General features: G+C 31.4%; 1 protein-coding gene across 3 annotated transcripts; it reads left to right on the top strand.

Moving 5' to 3' along the window:
• The first annotated feature begins 9,646 nt into the window (after positions 1–9,646).
• LOC107922069 (kinesin-like protein KIN-14F) lies at positions 9,647–17,680 on the top strand. Of its 3 annotated transcripts, none has more exons than XM_041087065.1 (18): positions 9,647–9,809; positions 10,065–10,218; positions 11,914–12,077; positions 12,192–12,335; positions 13,000–13,359; positions 13,502–13,570; positions 13,695–13,919; positions 14,011–14,092; positions 14,164–14,259; positions 14,347–14,526; positions 14,618–14,724; positions 14,863–15,041; positions 15,171–15,335; positions 15,435–15,688; positions 15,776–15,939; positions 16,065–16,241; positions 16,578–17,272; positions 17,399–17,680. In XM_041087065.1, the coding sequence occupies exons 2-18, from the start codon at positions 10,080–10,082 to the stop codon at positions 17,541–17,543; spliced, it is 3,345 nt and encodes a 1,114-aa protein (XP_040942999.1). In that variant the 5' UTR covers positions 9,647–9,809; positions 10,065–10,079; the 3' UTR covers positions 17,544–17,680. The 3 variants fall into 3 exon arrangements, with proteins under 3 accessions (XP_040942999.1, XP_040942998.1, XP_040943000.1); XM_041087064.1 differs by having other exon boundaries at positions 16,578–17,296; XM_041087066.1 differs by lacking the exons at positions 9,647–9,809; positions 10,065–10,218 and adding an exon at positions 10,628–10,772 and having other exon boundaries at positions 16,578–17,296.
• The last annotated feature ends 151 nt before the right edge of the window (positions 17,681–17,831 follow it).

Below are 17,831 nucleotides of genomic sequence, written 5' to 3'. Positions count from 1 at the left end.
TTTTTGGTGAATTATAATAACAAAATAAAATTAGCGCAATTTAAATAAACTTATACTTGGGGCGGTGAACACCCTTGACCATCAAACCATCAAACCATCACATGGGGTTTAAAATATGAACCTTTTTAAAATAATTAAAAATGACAAAAAAATATATATAACACAATATAAATATATGTATATATCAAAATATGTACACTTAAAAAGTTATATAATTGAACTCCCCACTAGTAGCAAAATAAGACGAAAAAAAAAAGTAAAATGAATTTGAATTGTTAATTTGCTTATATAGGTCCTCAAAATTATTGTTTTAGATTTTTTAAAACTTTTCTATATTTTCTTTTAAAAAATTAGATTTTTTATTTTTAAATTTATATATATACTTAAAAAATATAAATTTTGGAAATTTTATAAATATTTGGATTTTAAAAATTATTTTGATTTTTTTTTGGAAATTTTTAATTTTTTTGTTGAAAGAGACTAATTTGCTCATTTTCAAAATTGAGCAGGGACCAAAGAGGTATTTACACAAATTTGTTATTTGAGTTATTCAAATTGTAAAGTTCAACTTGACTTGAACTTGAAACTCAAACTACTCATTCGAGTTTACTCGAAAAACTCAATTAGAGTAACTCAAACTTCAAAAAAATTGAGTTTGAATCAAGTTTTGCTCATCCATTACCTCTAAACTAAGCACATTTAATGTGTTTGGCGTGTATCTTACTTTTATATGTTTTGTTTTTTTAAGGTAAAGCGTAATTCATTAATGGTAGGAAAATAAATAGTAAAACTAGAATTTCTTAAGGGAGGACAAACTATACCCAAACCATAGGGTTATCTCGTACATCCCGTCCTAAGTCACTCGCCTTCATAATTCAAAGAGAAAATAAGATTTGAAACTACAATAAAACAAATGTTAGCGGGAAGAGCTTTCCACCCAATGTAGTTTGCATGTAATAAGGTTACCATAACAAGGGTGAGAGTCACCATATTAGCACACTACGCGCCCATTGGAAGGACAAAGATCTTAAAGAAGATTGTAACATCAAACAATCATGGAGGATTGAACTAGATATACATATTGAGTTTATGTAAAATGTCAACAACTTTTCTGTTTATCCAATCTTGACTTAATTAGGTTAATACCCATATAAGAAGTTATTGTCTAATGCTTAACTTGGCTTGCTTAAGAGTGTGCATTCGGTCGGTTTAATTTTTATATATCAAGAACAAAATAAATTGATTAACCTATTAAAACTAACCCAAAACAAATAGACTTTGTATCAAAACTGAATAAACCAAATTGAAAATTTTCGGTTTGGTTCGATCGAGTTTTCAAATTTTCTTTTACTTTTTAAAGTATTGATTAATTTAATTGTAATTTATAATTTGTAATTTAAAATTCTGAATTGGGTTATTTGAATAATTGGATTTATATTTGAATTTAATTCGGTTCAATTCGATTAACAGAATTTTTGTACACCTCTAAGTTTGCTCATATTCTTTTTTCTAAGGCTTAGGCCAAATTAAACGTGAGTTTTTATTTATTTTTTTATCAAAATCCTTTCAAGATCTAGACTTGAATGGATAGTGTTGTTGTTGGATAGATACCCACGTATATGAATATATATAGTATTAGTATTAGTAATAGTAATAAAGTGAGGGTTGCAAGAGTGCATGCGTGAATGATGGATTAGGGTAGGGGTCCAAATAATGATGGTAGTATGGTGCCAAAATGCAATCTTTAATTAAGTCAAAAAGGAAAAAGACAAAAGAAAAAGAAAAAGCTGATATGTATATCACACTCAAAGCAAATTAACCAAATAGTTGCTACCTACTGTTGTGTCTATATTTTGTTCTCTCTCTATTTACCATATTCCGCTTATCTCTGCTCTACCTATTAATTAAAAGCAAATTAAGACATATATATATTGATCATAATTTCTTGGTGGTAATGCAATGCATGCTTCATTCTGTTGCTAAGCTATCAGAATTCCTCTCAGAATGGGGAATGTCACTCTCTCTCTTCCACATTACATGCCGCAGAATTCTGAGAATAATTTCTCTCTCTCTTTTTAACGACAGAATGTCAAAAGTAGTGATGAATAATGAAATGATAATCTTCTCTTTTTTTAGTGATTTTTTTCCCTTCTGGTTGTAAACAAGGTAACGATTTAGTTGGGACTTGGGACAAATATCTGTCTCAAATAATGGCAGATCTAGAAAAAAAATTTAGGATTCGAATTAAATTGTATATTTTTATTATATTTAATCATTTTAATAGTCTATAATTTTATAATTTTTAAATGATTAAATCAAATTTTATCATTACTAATTTAATATTTCATTTTAGGGGGACCGGGACCTTCTAGCCCTCCTAACTCTGCCACTGGTCCGAAACATTAAATCTAGTAAATTTCGTAGTTAAAAAACTTAATAATCATAAAAAAAATAATGCATCATGAATAATATTAATAGTAATACATGATTGATAGGAAAAAGAAAAGGTAAACTATGGTTTGGTCATCCAACTATTAATTAGAATGATGAATTTAACCGCTAAAATTAAAAAATAAATTAAATTTTTGGTCACTGAAATTTTTTGAAAATTTCTATTTCAACTTTAAAAGACATTTGTAAAAAAAAATTAATATTTTGTTTTGAAATCACAAAATTTTCATATTTTGTTAAGATTTCTTGATTGATATAGTTTGTGATAAGTATTTATTTAGATGAAATACATATCAAATATTTCTTGTAAAGAATTTTTATAGTTTTAATAATTGGATTTATTCATCAAAATTTCAAATTGTCTACTATTAGTTTTGTAAAGTAAAATATTGGAGACTTATTTTTTATTTCTATAAAATTTGAAATTTTCTTTAATTATTATCCCAAAATGTTCTAATATAAATAACAAAAGAACAAAATAATTGATTATAGAAAATTTTAAGAATGTTAGTAATTAGTATGATCTCTACGCTTAAGGTTGGGTTGATTATTTATTTATGTCAAATTATGGAGTACAAATTTGAAGGTTAAAAAGCACTTTAATCCTACTTTTATTTTCAGAAATTTAGACCTTTTATTTTTTGAATTTTAAAATTTAGGTCTAATTGTTACCATCACTAAAATTCTTCTATTAAAATATCTGGTGTGACATTTTAAAATTAAAACTTTATTCACTTGATAGTCATATAACAATAAAAATAATGTTGAAAATGCTGATTTGAATTTTCTTTTTCTTAGAAACATCCCTTTAAAATTGTCATGATAAAATAATTTTCTTGTTCTGTTACAATATTGTTCTTAAAAAAATTGACATTAGCATCTTGATTAAAATAAACAATATTAACTATTTAGACTAATTGGCGACATTATCAAAATAGATGAACTAAATTATATAATAAAAATAAAGTATATAGATTAAATTTCAAGTTTCAGCATAGTCTAGAAGTTAAAATTAAAATTCAAATATTGTCATATAATGTCGAAAAAAGAGACGTAAATCTAAAACAAATGGTAAGTCAAGTGTTAATATCTGAGACTCTTAAGATATTCAAATTATATATAACTACGTAATGTTTTAATCGAAAAGTGAATGATATTAATTATTTAGACTAACTGTAGTTAATTTAGTACCCAAATTAATTTTACGTTTTGACTTTTATTTATTTATATTTTAATTTTAAATTTAGAAGTTTGTCATCAAAGCTAATACATCTCTACAGACATGAAAGATGATCTAACACTGACAAAAATAAGCTTTTCTACTCGGTCGTACGAGAATTTAGAATCTAAGACCTGCACATGCATAGCTACAATCATATTTTGAGAGATAAGCTAAAACATATATATATAAAATTGGATTAAAATATGCTCAAGATTTTTCTATACTCATTATATTATTTGATTCATAGAATCTAACATCACGGAATGAGAGTACAGTGTTTAAATTTCAACATCCCGATTATTTTATAATCTCACATTATGGTCATTTCATAATATAAAGTATAATCTCATTACGAACCATTTCTTAAGTAATCTTAAATTACGGGCATAATCTAAAATTTAGGATCAATTTGCCCTTTATTTTTATTATTCTGATCAATTTAGACTTTCGTCTTAAATAAAGTTTAACACTAATTAAAAATAATTCTTTTTTCTTGATAGTGAACTAGTAGGTATCGTACATTACAATTACAATTATAATAATTATAATTTATTTATTAATATATTAATTATGGTTATAACTATAATTATAGTTGGTGTTATAATAATTTTTCATGAATTATGATTTATAAATTTATTTCAAAACAATATATTTACTTATTAATATATAAATTGTAATAGAAAGAGTAAGATATGTAATAATTTATCATAATTTTATGAAAACTGAGACTAAAAAATTATTAAAGGAACTAAACTTGTTAAAAAGAAAAACAAATTCTATAATAAGGACAATTGAGTAAAATGTGCTTCCAGGTATCTTGCATTCCTTCAACCAAATACTTAAATCTTACATTTCAGCCAATTGAACCAAATAAGATAATCTCATATTCCACCCATAATGTTATATTCCCATAATTCTATTACGAAACGATAATTTAAGATTCGGCGAACCAAATATCTCCTTAGGAATTTACTCCTACTTTTTTATATTTCAAAATTTAAGTTCAATTGTTAACACTGTTAAAATTTATTTGTTAAATTTGTATTGTGACACTTTGAACTGAAAGAAATACTCACGTAGTAACCATGACAAAAGAAAAAGACGTTGTATTGAACCTGAATTTAACAGAAGAATTTTAACTATGTTAATAATTGAACTCATATTTTTTTTCAATCTTATATTTTTAAATCTAAAAGAAAAAATATTAAATTTTTTGAAATAAAAGTAGAAGAACTAAATCCCAAATGTGTAAAAAGTACAAGGACCTAGAACATATATTGACCTATATATACACGCGTATATCTATATATTTGATGTGCAAGGAGAACCTAACTTTACATATGCATTGTAGTAATTCTTTAATAAACCAAAAACACAAAAGCAAGTAAAGCGATTTACAAATGTACAGTTTATATACTTTGAGAGAGAGAGTGTGGGACTGAGAACCTTCTCTTAATCAGTGGTTCATCAAATGGCATTGGCCAGTGGGTACAAAATGTTAACCAAAAACAAAAAGGCTTGCCTCTACAATCATTTATATTAAGGGATCCAATGTTCCCAAAATAAACTCTTTTGACTTTTTCCCTTGCTCTTTTTTACCTCTATAAGTATACCACTACCACTACCACTACCATCATCATTATTATTGTTATTATTATTATTATTATTATTATTATTAATATTCTATGGTATAAAACTTTATAAAACTATGGTATTAATTGTAACTGACATATAAAACAACAATAAAATTTCCCAATTACTAGATTATAATATACCTACAACATGAGTAAAAAAAATCATATAATAAATCTAAAAAAATTGATACGAAACTTATATGTAATTTTGTTTGAAATGATAAAATTAAGAGAAAAAAGATTTTTGAGATTTCGAGGTTTAAATATGTGAATGTATTTTTCTAGATTGTATGTAAAAATAAAAAAAATACCCTCAAATTTGTATTTGTTGCTTTAAAAAAATATTCTACTTTTGATAATTTCCCAATTGAGGTGACATTAACTTAATCAAAATTTTTAATAATAATTGTTATACCCCATTCGCTTTAAGACTGTAAAAAAATAAAATGTCGGTAGTGACAATATATCGCAAAGAAAAGAGAAATAAAAATAAAGAACACATAGATTTTTACGTGGAAACCCTTTCGGGAAAAAACCCACAGGTAGAGGAGAAAAAATTTACTATGTCGAATTCGAATGATTACAAGAGGAGTAGACTATGTCTATTTATAGGCTTGTAAAACCATATTCTAATAGGTGTGTAGTAAGATTGAAACACCTTATTCTAATAAATATCAAATAGATGGAGTTTAATAAGGTTTAAAAAACCTTATTCTAAAATAAAATAAAAGAAGTGTAGTTCTATAGAGATTTTACTTTTATTTTATTTTACCACTGTATTTTATTTAAATAAGGATTCGGGTCACTTAATTCTAACAAAGACGGTAGCAAGTATAGAAGACTCCTGAACAAGAAACCTACCACTAGTAAATCGAGAGGTTACTTGTGAACTCACCTACCCAGGATGGCTACCCAGATGATAGATGACCTAATCTTCATTGGGAACATGAAATTGTTTGATCATCAAACATCACGTGGGTTCAACTACTTTATCCCATCAAAGTAAGAATGAATGGCAGGATCTATCCTACTATAAGCATCCTCACCCCATCAAAGATATCCCTCCCATGTGATTCGTAATGATGACTAAATGGTAAGTCCAACATGTAAACACCATATTACACGGGACCCCTAGTTATAAATATCTCCAGAAATGATGAAGAAAGGGAGACCCTTCAAGAATACCGAGTCTGTGCTTTGTTAACATACTATCAACTCTTGACCTTTATGTTTTTTTCACAACCACTTTCTATAACCTTTGGCTCTCTGTCTTGACTTGGTGAACTAATCCCCATAGCTAGCATTCGCCCTTTCTTAATACTCCTCTCGTTGTACATAACATCAACAATTGGTGCAATAAGCGTGGAAGACATGGCTTTTCAATCCCATAATGGCACTCAAAATTATCAAACCAACCAAACCAACAACCCAGATGACCAAGTCAACTTTTTCGTTCCACTCGACACCTTTATACCACCTATCCCAAGTATTTCTACTAGCTTGAGCACCAATGATTCCTTTTGGTTCATCAGCTTGAAGTGATGAGAACCATTAGGAATATCCTGTAAGCGTGAATCTCCTTCGAAACTTCAACTCTATGAGGATATATTTGTTGTAATCTACTAGCATTGTCACCTTCCCACCATAGAATAAGCTCACTATTCAAGGAGTGGATGTTTGAGGCCTAAATTTGAACAACCTGAGAAATTGATCCGCGTTCAACTCCTACAAGAAAAACATGTATCAGAATGGCCAACTGGAAGGATATATTCCTTCCTTACAAGCCATGATGAAAAAACCAACAAGTAGCCACCAAGAAAGACCCACCAGCTGACCTAGTGCTACGTGGAAATTGTACAGAACATGTCCAATGAAATTCGGGAAGGGAAGAGGAAAACCCGCTTCAAGAAGAAGTAACGGAAGAAATCAGGCATTCCACTAGTAGAATTAGGGCCAAAAAACCTCACTTAGATGATGCGATCCTTCTGGGATACTAAACTCATATTTGTGATGTTTAGTAATCAAACCACGACATAATAGCAAGTTTTTCATCTCTTGATGGATCATGGAACACAGATAGTTGTGACTAATAGAAGGCTCATCACCCCTTTTTGGATCTAATGGTAGTAGCTCGTCAAACTTCGCTATGGCTGCTTTCTGACTTTTTGCCGCTTCTCTTGGCAAAAACAACCAATACGACCACCACATCTTCCCTGAGTTCTGCTAGATTTTTCATCTCCTTTAGCCATTTGTTAACAAATTTTTAGCAAAATGGTGAAAATAACTTTGATAGCGATAGTGAACAAAAATGGTAAAGAGAATTGAAACAAAAGAACTTCAAAAATGCAGAAATCTTTCCAGAAAACCAACAAAGACTAGTAAATCGCTAACAACAGTAAACCTACCACCGGTAATCCGGGAGGTCACCTGTGAACTCACCCTCATGGGATCACTACCTAGGCGACAAATGACCTAATCTTCACTGTGAACATGGAGTCGTTTGGTCATCAAACATCACGTGGGCTCAACTATTTTATCCCATTAGAGTTAGAACAAATGGCAAGATCTGTCCTGCGACAAACATCTTCGTCTCACCGAAGACGTCCCTCCTACACGCTTTGTAATGATGGCTAGATGAAAAGTTCAACACGTTAACACCATATTACACAGGACCCCTACCTATAAATATCCTCAGGAACGATGAAGAAAGGAGGGCTCTTTAAGAATATTAAGTCTACCATATGCCAACACAGTCTCAACTCTCGACCTTTACATTCTCTTCATGACCACTCTTCATAACCTCCGACTTTTCACCTCAACTAGGTGAACCGACCTCCATAACAATCACTCCCCTCTCTTTAATACTCCTTTCTTGTTGTACACAGTATCAACAATAATATAGACAAAAAAAAGTACTTATAAAATTTTTAGAAAAATACATTTAGTAAAATACATCGGACAAAACAAATTGTATGGAAGTGATATCATGATCCTACCTAAAAATTCTAATGAAAAATAGCTTGAACCACTCTTGGAAAAAGAAATCCAGACTTGTACGAGTCAAAATATGGTGGGTTGAATATAAAAATGAAGAATTGTAACTCGTATGGGCATGCATGGCTCAATTGAATTCAATGCCAAACTAATAATCATTACAAATCCCAATCAAGAAATGTACATGCTTAATGGAAAGAAAAAAGAAAAGTAAAAGGCATGATTAGACATTAAACAACATCATATTTCAAGGCTTTTAAAAGCAAACAAAAGTTAATTGCCTGCCCTCCCCTCCCCATTCATCATTTTGGCCAAATCTTGCCGTCCGGTCCATCCATTAAAATGGTCCCACAAGAGACAAAGCAACATAAAAAGAAACAAAGAAATTGTGCCTTTTGCTATTTCTCACACATACATATAAAACCAGTAATTTTAATAGCAGAATGCCATGTTCTATTAATACCGGTATTTAATGCATCTTGTTCAAATTTTACGAATTTGGATACTAAAATTATTATCGATTGTGAATTTGAAGTGGATATAAATAAATTTATTCATATATTAATTACAAAATACTTAAATTTTACTTTCAATAAAATTTAAATTCAAGATCTTATATATAAAATCATGTTTTAACCATCAATACTTTCCTTGAACCTTAATTATAATTTATAAAAATTAAAAAATAATTTATAAAAATAAATTAATAATAAAATTAAATATAATAATTAATAGTTAAAGTAATTATTTTAAATATATTTAATTTTTTATTAGAAAAAAAATTATCTTTTTAACATGTTCTTCTCTTAAATCTCATGTAACTTCTTTTAAATCCATTTTTTTAATCCATAAACTTAACTAAACAATGAAATGAGTCATAGAATCACTAAATTTGCCCGTATCCTTTTTGATTAATTCAATCAATTAAATTACTTTAAACAAAAATTTAATTAATATTCTATAATAAAAATAACTTTATGGTAAATTATAATATATACAATTAGCATTATATAATTAGGGTAGATTATTAATGATATGAAATATTATATACAATTATGATATTGTAATGTGCATTTTTACATAATGATACGCGAGCTTAAACCCTAAATATGACTCTAGGATAAAAAGTAAAATTTTAATTTATTTTTATAATTTAAAATTTATATTTACCGAGCAATCTAATTATATTCCATAATTAATTTTAAATAATATATCAAACCATTTGATAATTTAAATTTTATTTTTTAGCAGTTTATAGTAGTGATGATAAAAATAGTACAAGCATATACCTTAAAGTAGGGTATATAGCCATTATATATAAGACCTTATATTTTGAGTTTTTTATTTGATGAATGCATGTCTTTCACACCACACGGGAAACCTGCTTCACCTTCTTCCTTTCTTGGTTTATTTCTTTCTTTGTCAGATGTATATATAATTTTGGATCCAACCAATAATTAAACTGATCAGTTCCATCCTATTTCGAGTTTCTGCCACACCCTTCGAAGGTTTACTGTTCTTTGCTTATATATAAACGAATAAGTTGTTTTCTTGAAGAATGTCTAGCTTGTTTGTGGGAAGGACTGGTTCTTTCTTCGTCTTTTTCTTATTTATTTGATTCCATCCGCATGCCTCTTTTTATTTTCTTTTTCCATGTTGCTGGTAACTGCTACTACCAACATTCTGTCTTAAAGAGACGATAATGCAGAAATGACTACCAATACCATTGTTTCTGATGCAATTTCATTCTCTTTTTGTTTCAGAGATTAGAGAGAAAAATGCCACAGGAAACCACTTCTCCTTCCAGGAATCCCAGAGGCTTAAAGGCTTTACCCTCTAACAATGTGGAGAATCCACTCTCTGAAGATACCTTCAATGTTTATTATGACTTTGCTCAAAGAAAAGCTGAAGAAGCAGGTACCATCTCAACAACAATCCTTCAAACTACATCCTAGGATAACTTAGAGGACTCCTAGTTCTTGTATTATTATTACTATCATTATTTAACCCTGTTGGTTTCATATATGGTACATGCATGATGTTGGTGTGGAAAATGATATAGTGCAGTCACCACTTCCAATGCCATGATAAAGGGAGAGCTAGCTAGGTTTAGTTCTTGATTATGAAGATTTTGATTTAGCTTAGACCCACCTTGACAATCACTTTTATATTTGGTGTAGGGGGGGTATTCAGACATTCCAACTAATAAAGCACCATATCCCTCTTTGCTTTATTTTTCTTTTCCTTATTGCTGGGACAACAATTGTATTAACTTATTTTTCATCATAAATATTAAGATGATAAAAAAAAAAAGAAAAAGGGATCACGTGGGTAAACTGGAAGAGGCATGTTAGTTTGATGGCAGCTGTGTAAAGTTTTGAGACGTCCGTCGTTTGGCAAAACTATTCCTTTCGGTGCTTGAGGAAGGACCGATTAAGTATATACTATGTCACCATCTTTAGACCAGTAAGGTATTGTCACTATTTTGCCTTGTGTTGGTAGACGCTGTGAGCACAATATTAGGATATGTTTGTTTTATGGAAATAATTTTTTGTGTAATTTGATAACAGAAAATGGTTTACTGATTAATATCATGACTGTGACTTTCCCATTTTAAAAGTGTATGTTACTTTTTGAAAAGAAACTCGATTTTTATATTAAAATTAACTTAATAAAGTCAAATATTATTATAATAACAAACTTTTAATTTTAATTGCTAAAAATATTAAAAATATTAATCTCAAATATTATAATTTTCAACACTTTAAACATATATATATATTTAATCATATAATAAATTATTAATATAATTTATTATTTTAATAAAATTATTTAATAATATTTTTAATAAATAAATTGTAACATTAATAATAATTCTAAAATTTAAATTTTCAATAATGTTCATAATATTTTATTGAAAAAAATTTATATTAATTTTTAATAATATATAATAATTTCTAAATATTTAATAATAAATGTCTCATATTATAAAACTAAAATATTTTAATAATATAGATATGATTATTTTTAGCTTCATTTATTGCTTTAAACTTTACTATAACTTTAAATTTTAATGAGGCACTGGTTATTATTAAAATTATATAATATATTAGTTATTATAAAATATTTTCGAAAACAATTTTCAAAATATAATTTTTGCAAAATTTGTTAATGAAAAATATTTTAAACAGAATTATTCAAACATAAAAATAATATTAAATTTTCTAGAAAACAGCTCAATTTTTTAAAGTTCTTTTTTAAAGTTATTTTCTATGAAATAAATAGAAAAACCTGAATATAGTCTTTTCCACAATAGTAGCGTTTGGTACAGTGATGTCATGATTGTGACAGAAACTCTTGTTGTGCTAAGAACGTGGTAAAGAAGTGGTAGTATGATCCGCTAATCATCACATACTATCTAGCTAAAAAACAACTTTGTATTCTTCAAAATTATTATCTACGAATCAAAGTTTTCTCCTTCAAAACATATGATAACTGTGACTAGGACAGATAAAAAATAAGAATGATGACATTTATCAAGTTACATAGAATTGAATTTAATTCAGAGCTTAAAGAATGTAATTAATCCTTGATTTATTTATGTCAAATCAGCTTCAAGGAGGTACCAAGCAACGGAATGGCTACGAGAGATGGACCAGGGTGCTTCAAAGTCCCTGCCCAAAGAACCTTCTGAAGAAGAGTTTTGCCTTGCACTTCGCAATGGTCTCATTCTTTGCAATGTCCTCAACAAAGTCAATCCTGGAGCTATTCCTAAGGTTCTAAATGGAATTTGTTGCTGCAACTCATTTACATTTCTTAATTTCTACCCTCCAATATTTTTCTTTTTTGAGAAATATGAAACTTGTTTTTTCTTTTTGTAATTAATACAGATAGTGGAAAATCCAGTAATCCCAGTGCAGTCAACAGAAGGGGCAGCACAGTCTGCAATCCAGTATTTCGAGAACATGAGGAATTTCCTGGTATCTGTAAAAGATATGCAACTATTGACATTTGAAGCTTCTGATGTTGAAAAGGTATTGACTTTTCCTAAAAGATGCATTTTAAAGGCTTCAGTCTTTACACATACTGAAACTCAACATGGCACGACCCAACCTAGCTCGTTGGGGTATATTGTTAGACACAAATCGGAATTGTCCTCTTTGGTTATCCACAAGTCCCTAAAGGTTTTGCCACCATCAAGTATGTCTCTCCAGATTCAAATTGACATTCTCACACACAGAGGAGTGCACTGGGTGGAATGGATACGTACTTTATGTATGAGGACGTATATTCGAATCTGTGTAGTTGCAGTGTAGGTGCACCTGAGATTGGCAAAACTTTGGGTTACTTGTGGATACCAAGGAGGAAAATTCCTGTTTGTGTCTCATGATATGGCCTACCAAGCTAGGATGGGTCGTGACACAACATTTCAGTTTCAGAATCACATAATAACGGGTGGTGTTAAAATTTTGCATTTTGACAGAAAGATCAAAATGAACCTTGAGAAACTTAAATGTTCTAATGGACTACTGCACCTTCAATCTTCAATACTCGTTTGATGGCCTACTTGGCAACCAAGTAGTTTAAACTTCGTTATACAAATATGTCATTAAGAAGCATAATTTCTCCCTTTCTATCTCAATGGTATCTAGTAGCTATGCTAGCTGTTTTATGAACATGAAAGGCTTTAATTGGCAGGGTGGGTCTATGAATAAAGTTGTAGACTGCATTCTTTGTCTGAAAGGATATTACGAATGGAAGAAAGCAGGAGGCATTGGAGTTTGGAGGTATGGAGGAACAGTGAAAATTACAGCTTTGCCGAAAGGGTCACCACCCTCCTTGGTTGGAAGTGAAAGTGCTGATGATTCTTTGGATGGATCAGAGTCATCACAATATGAACAATTATTGGAGTTTCTCCATCTCTCTAATGAAGTTGCAATTGAGGAATCCAAAACTGCCAATGCTCTGGCTTTCCTTTTCGACCGCTTTGGGCTTTGGCTTCTACAAGCTTACCTTAGAGAGAGCAATGAGATTGAAGAATTTCCCTTGAATGCAATGGTAGGTAAGATCCATGTCGAATTGTTGTTCAATGATGAAATATTCTTGCTGTCTAAACTGAAAAGCAAACAATGAGTCGTTTCTTCATTATATCTTATATAATGCAGTCCTGTTTGATTAATTGATTGGTTAAACTTTGCAGGTAATAGATACACTAATCAGCAAGATAGTTAAGGACTTCTCAGCATTGCTTGTTTCTCAGGGTACTCAGGTAATGATATGTTTCAGTTGCCACTCTTGCTATTACCACTCAAGCAAGTTAGTGAGATTCTTAAAGATGAAGACCTTATTGCCATTGTAGTGATCTAATAGTTTGTTTTTCTGCTGTGTTCCAGCTTGGGCTATTTCTGAAGAAAATCTTGAAAACTGACTTCAATTCTCTATCAAAATCTGATTTTATGGAAGCTATCTCACTGTATCTTGGTCAAAGGACTAGCCTGGCATCGAATGATTTCTTCAAGTTCTGCATCTGTGGTGGTAAACGTGAGGTTATTCACCAAACAGTTAACCATTCAACTGCATATGCACAACTTATTCATCTTCACCAGAGAGAGCTCAAGGTTTAAACATTTTCCCTTACCATTTGGTAGTTTGTGAAGTTTCTCAACAATATACACCTTGTACAATTATGTTTTGCTTATATCATTTTAGGAGATCAAATTAGATTTTCAAGAAACAAAACTTGGAGTCAAACAAATTCACTCGAATTGGGCGGAACAACTTAGGAGGCTTGGTAAGAATCTATAGCATTGTTTTACCATAGACTTTCCGATGGTTGTTTAACAATATATTCTGCGGTTTTAGAGCATCATATCAAGGGTCTTGAGGTGGCATCCTCTTCTTACCACAAGGTATTAGAAGAAAACCGCATGCTTTACAATCAAGTTCAAGACCTCAAAGGTGTGCACTTTTTCGTTCTTTTGTTGTTATTACTATTCTTCGTGTTGGATATTTATACATTTTGACTCTTTTATGGTTTTCGAACAGGAACGATAAGAGTGTACTGTAGAGTGAGACCCTTTCTGCAAGGCCAAACAAATGGACAATCAACTGTAGATTATATAGGAGAAAACGGAAATATCATGATTGTCAATCCTTTAAAGCAGGGCAAGGATGCAAGAAAAGTATTCTCCTTTAACAAGGTGTTCGGACAAAATGTCTCACAAGGTATTTCCTATTCCTATCCATTCACTTAAGTTGTTTTTATCCTTCACTTGTTTGTACTTACATTTTGCATAATCGATAATGTAATGTGCAGAACAAATATATATCGACACTCAACCACTGATCAGATCTGTCCTAGATGGCTTTAATGTTTGTATCTTTGCATATGGACAAACTGGATCAGGAAAGACATACACCATGGTATATTCATCCACTCTATTTGCGTATGCAAATGCACAGAGTCTTCTTTTCTTTCGATGGACAAACCTTTTCTGTAATATTCTATCAATTCAACTTGGAAATTGCTATTCTTGATTTCTTGTTGTTTGTTCTTCATAGAGTGGCCCAGATATGACTACCGAGCAAACATGGGGCGTAAACTACCGTGCTTTACGTGACCTGTTTCAAATATCCAAGGAGAGATCAGACTTTATTAGATATGAAGTTGGGGTGCAGATGATTGAAATATACAATGAACAAGTGAGAGATTTATTAGTCATGGATGGCTCTAATAGAAGATATCCTTTTCCATTTAGTTTCTAGTTTACTTTACATAGTTGAACTGCAACTTCAGGAGTCTAGCTTATACTGTTTAAGTTAATGCTTAATTTCTATCTTGGGGTTTAGTTCACCTTAACAACATCTACATTGGATATTCGTAACAATTCTCAGTTGAATGGCCTAAATGTGCCGGATGCAAGTTGGGTTCCAGTTTCAAGTACTCAAGATGTTCTTGAGTTTATGAGAATTGGTCAAACGAATCGTGCTGTAGGTGCCACTGCTTTAAATGAGCGAAGTAGCCGTTCTCACAGGTGGGCCATTGCGGTAAAACTTCTCTTTATTTTCATGCGAGCAAGCTACTGTACTAAAGCAATTTAAAATTATCTTGTTGGCACGTTTGTCATCCTCAGTGTTTTGACTATTCACGTATATGGAAAAGAGTTGGTTTCGGGATCTATTCTCAAAGGTTGCCTGCATTTGGTTGATTTGGCTGGGAGTGAGAGAGTGGATAAATCTGAGGCTGTAGGCGAAAGATTGAAGGAAGCACAACATATCAATAGATCACTGTCTGCACTAGGAGATGTCATCTCTGCTCTTGCACAGAAGAGTGCACATATTCCTTACAGAAACAGCAAGCTTACTCAAGTATTGCAGGATTCTTTAGGTATATATATGTATACATATATATATATCCTATTTTTAGTCATTTGATAATAGTGATTTATATTCATATCATTCTTGCTTGTGATAGGTGGGCAAGCTAAAACGTTAATGTTTGTACATATAAGTCCTGAAGTTAATGCCATTGGAGAGACAATTAGCACTCTGAAGTTTGCCGAGAGGGTCGCTTCCATAGAACTTGGGGCAGCTCGATCCAACAAGGAAACTGGTGAAATCCAAGAACTTAAAGAAGAGGTGAAAATCTAACATGTTCAAATGCATTTCTTATTAATATATTTTGGATTGGGTGCAAACTTTATTTGCTTCAATAGGACCTTATTTCATTATCATGGTTTTTATCTTTCAAAAATCTGTTTTAGATATCAAATCTTAAACTTGCATTGGAAAAGAAGGAAGCTGAAGTAGAACAACTAAAAGTTGGAAACGTTCGAAGCATGACCGAATCTCAGAGAGGAAGAGCGGTTTCTCCTTTCCAAATTCCAAGACATGGAACGTCTTCCAGCATTAAGCCTGGTGACGATAATAGATCCTCTGAGGTAACTTTAAAAAATGATGGCCTCTCAACTGAACTTGGCTGAATACAGGGGGAAGGCAGAAAATTTTCTTTACCAGGGACTGAAATTAAAGTTTAACGATAGTAAAAAAGTAATTTTGTTTATATCTTTATAATTTTTAAAGGATTAAATCAAATTTTTATCATTTTTGGGTAGTAAAATGTAATTTTACCTTTTACTAATTTAAAATTTTTAAAAAATAAAAGCCTAAATGGAAAATTTTCCATTTTAGGGTGGCCGGGACCCCCGGGCTGGGCTACGCCCCTGGCTGAATAATGAATGTTTTTTTTTTATCTATTTTATTTATTGGATTTTCAGGCCACAAGCAGAAGCGCTTCTTCTGGTAAGCAAAGGAGGTCAAGATTTCCATCTGCATTCGCAGTCGCAGATAAGGAGATGTTGCCGAAGATGCCTAGTCCAGCTGAAGAAAGATTAGCAAGTGCCTTAAAGGCAAGGTCACCATCCCCTCCTGTTAGGAGATCCTCATCCACTGATAGAGGAGCCTCCAATAGAAGCAGGACCAAGGTTGAATCAGTTGACAATCAACCAATCTCTAGAGTACCATTCCCGGCTAGAGTACCTGTTAACAAATCCTTTGCCACAACTACTGTGACCCCTTCTTCAGATGCCACCTCCTCTGGGGTCCATTCCAGTTTCCAAGAAACCACAAAACAAGAGAATATCTCAGATGCGTTATACAACCTCCGTAAACTTAGCATTAAGAAAGTCCACTCAGAACTTGAAGATGAGCAGTTTAGGCAAGCACTTAATGTTAGGCAAGGTGGAATTAGGAAAAACAAAGCTGAGAGTAAGGCTAAAATAAAGCACCAACTGCCAGCAACACTTGAGAAAACTGATGTCGCAATGACATTGCTTTCTGAAATGGATGATGGTGAGAAAATGGAGCAGCCTCCAAAAAGTGACTTCTCTGAGCCAGAAACTGAGCAATCACTTGTTGGCTCTCCTATGTATGCTGCCTTGAAGATGAAGAAGCTTGGGCACAACCTGTCAAGGTATCCACACAACTTTGAACAAAGGTATAAATAAAACCTGACATAATCTTAAAAGTGTTTCACAAGTTTAAGATTTGTATCCTGATTTCTAGTTTATAACCAATAATGCATTCTCATCATGTACAGGGGATTAGTGCAACCGCAAGCGGTAGTACCATTGCAGGGAGGAAAAACTGACAGGTCTCCAAAGGAGGGAAGTAACACTAATCTGATGCCTGAATTTAGAAGGAGCCGGTCTACTCCTCGCGGAAAATTTTTGGTTTTGCCTTGAGGATTCTACACTATATGGGAACTAGTTTCCTACCCTTCGAAATATTCCTTTTAAATTTTGTACAGTGGTTGCATTTTCAGAGGAGGTTATTGATCAAGATGTCTTTATACTCAAAAAAACTTAGATGGTTTGTTTTATCCGATTTTCTTTTCTTCCCTCAGGGTCAGGGGCAATCTTGCCTGAGAAAATGCCTCTATTTTCACAGAATATCCAATTAGGAACAAAAAGAATAGAAGAGAAAGGACTGATGAAGAGAAAGGAAAGAAAAAAGAAAAAAAAATCCACCTA

Source organism: Gossypium hirsutum, chromosome D01 (genome assembly GCF_007990345.1).
Source record: "Gossypium hirsutum isolate 1008001.06 chromosome D01, Gossypium_hirsutum_v2.1, whole genome shotgun sequence".
Classification (NCBI taxonomy): Eukaryota; Viridiplantae; Streptophyta; class Magnoliopsida; order Malvales; family Malvaceae; genus Gossypium; species Gossypium hirsutum.
Note: the sequence above shows the minus strand (reverse complement) of the source record. Positions and strands in the feature narration are given on the sequence as shown.

Coding starts and splice junctions, on each gene's coding strand:
- LOC107922069 (XM_041087064.1), top strand. CDS start 10,080: ATGCCACAGGAAACCACTTCTCCTTCCAGGAATCCCAGAGGCTTAAAG. Junction 13,920..14,010: donor TTCACCAGAGAGAGCTCAAG/GTTTAAACATTT, acceptor ATATCATTTTAG/GAGATCAAATTAGATTTTCA. Junction 14,725..14,862: donor CAGGAAAGACATACACCATG/GTATATTCATCC, acceptor TGTTCTTCATAG/AGTGGCCCAGATATGACTAC.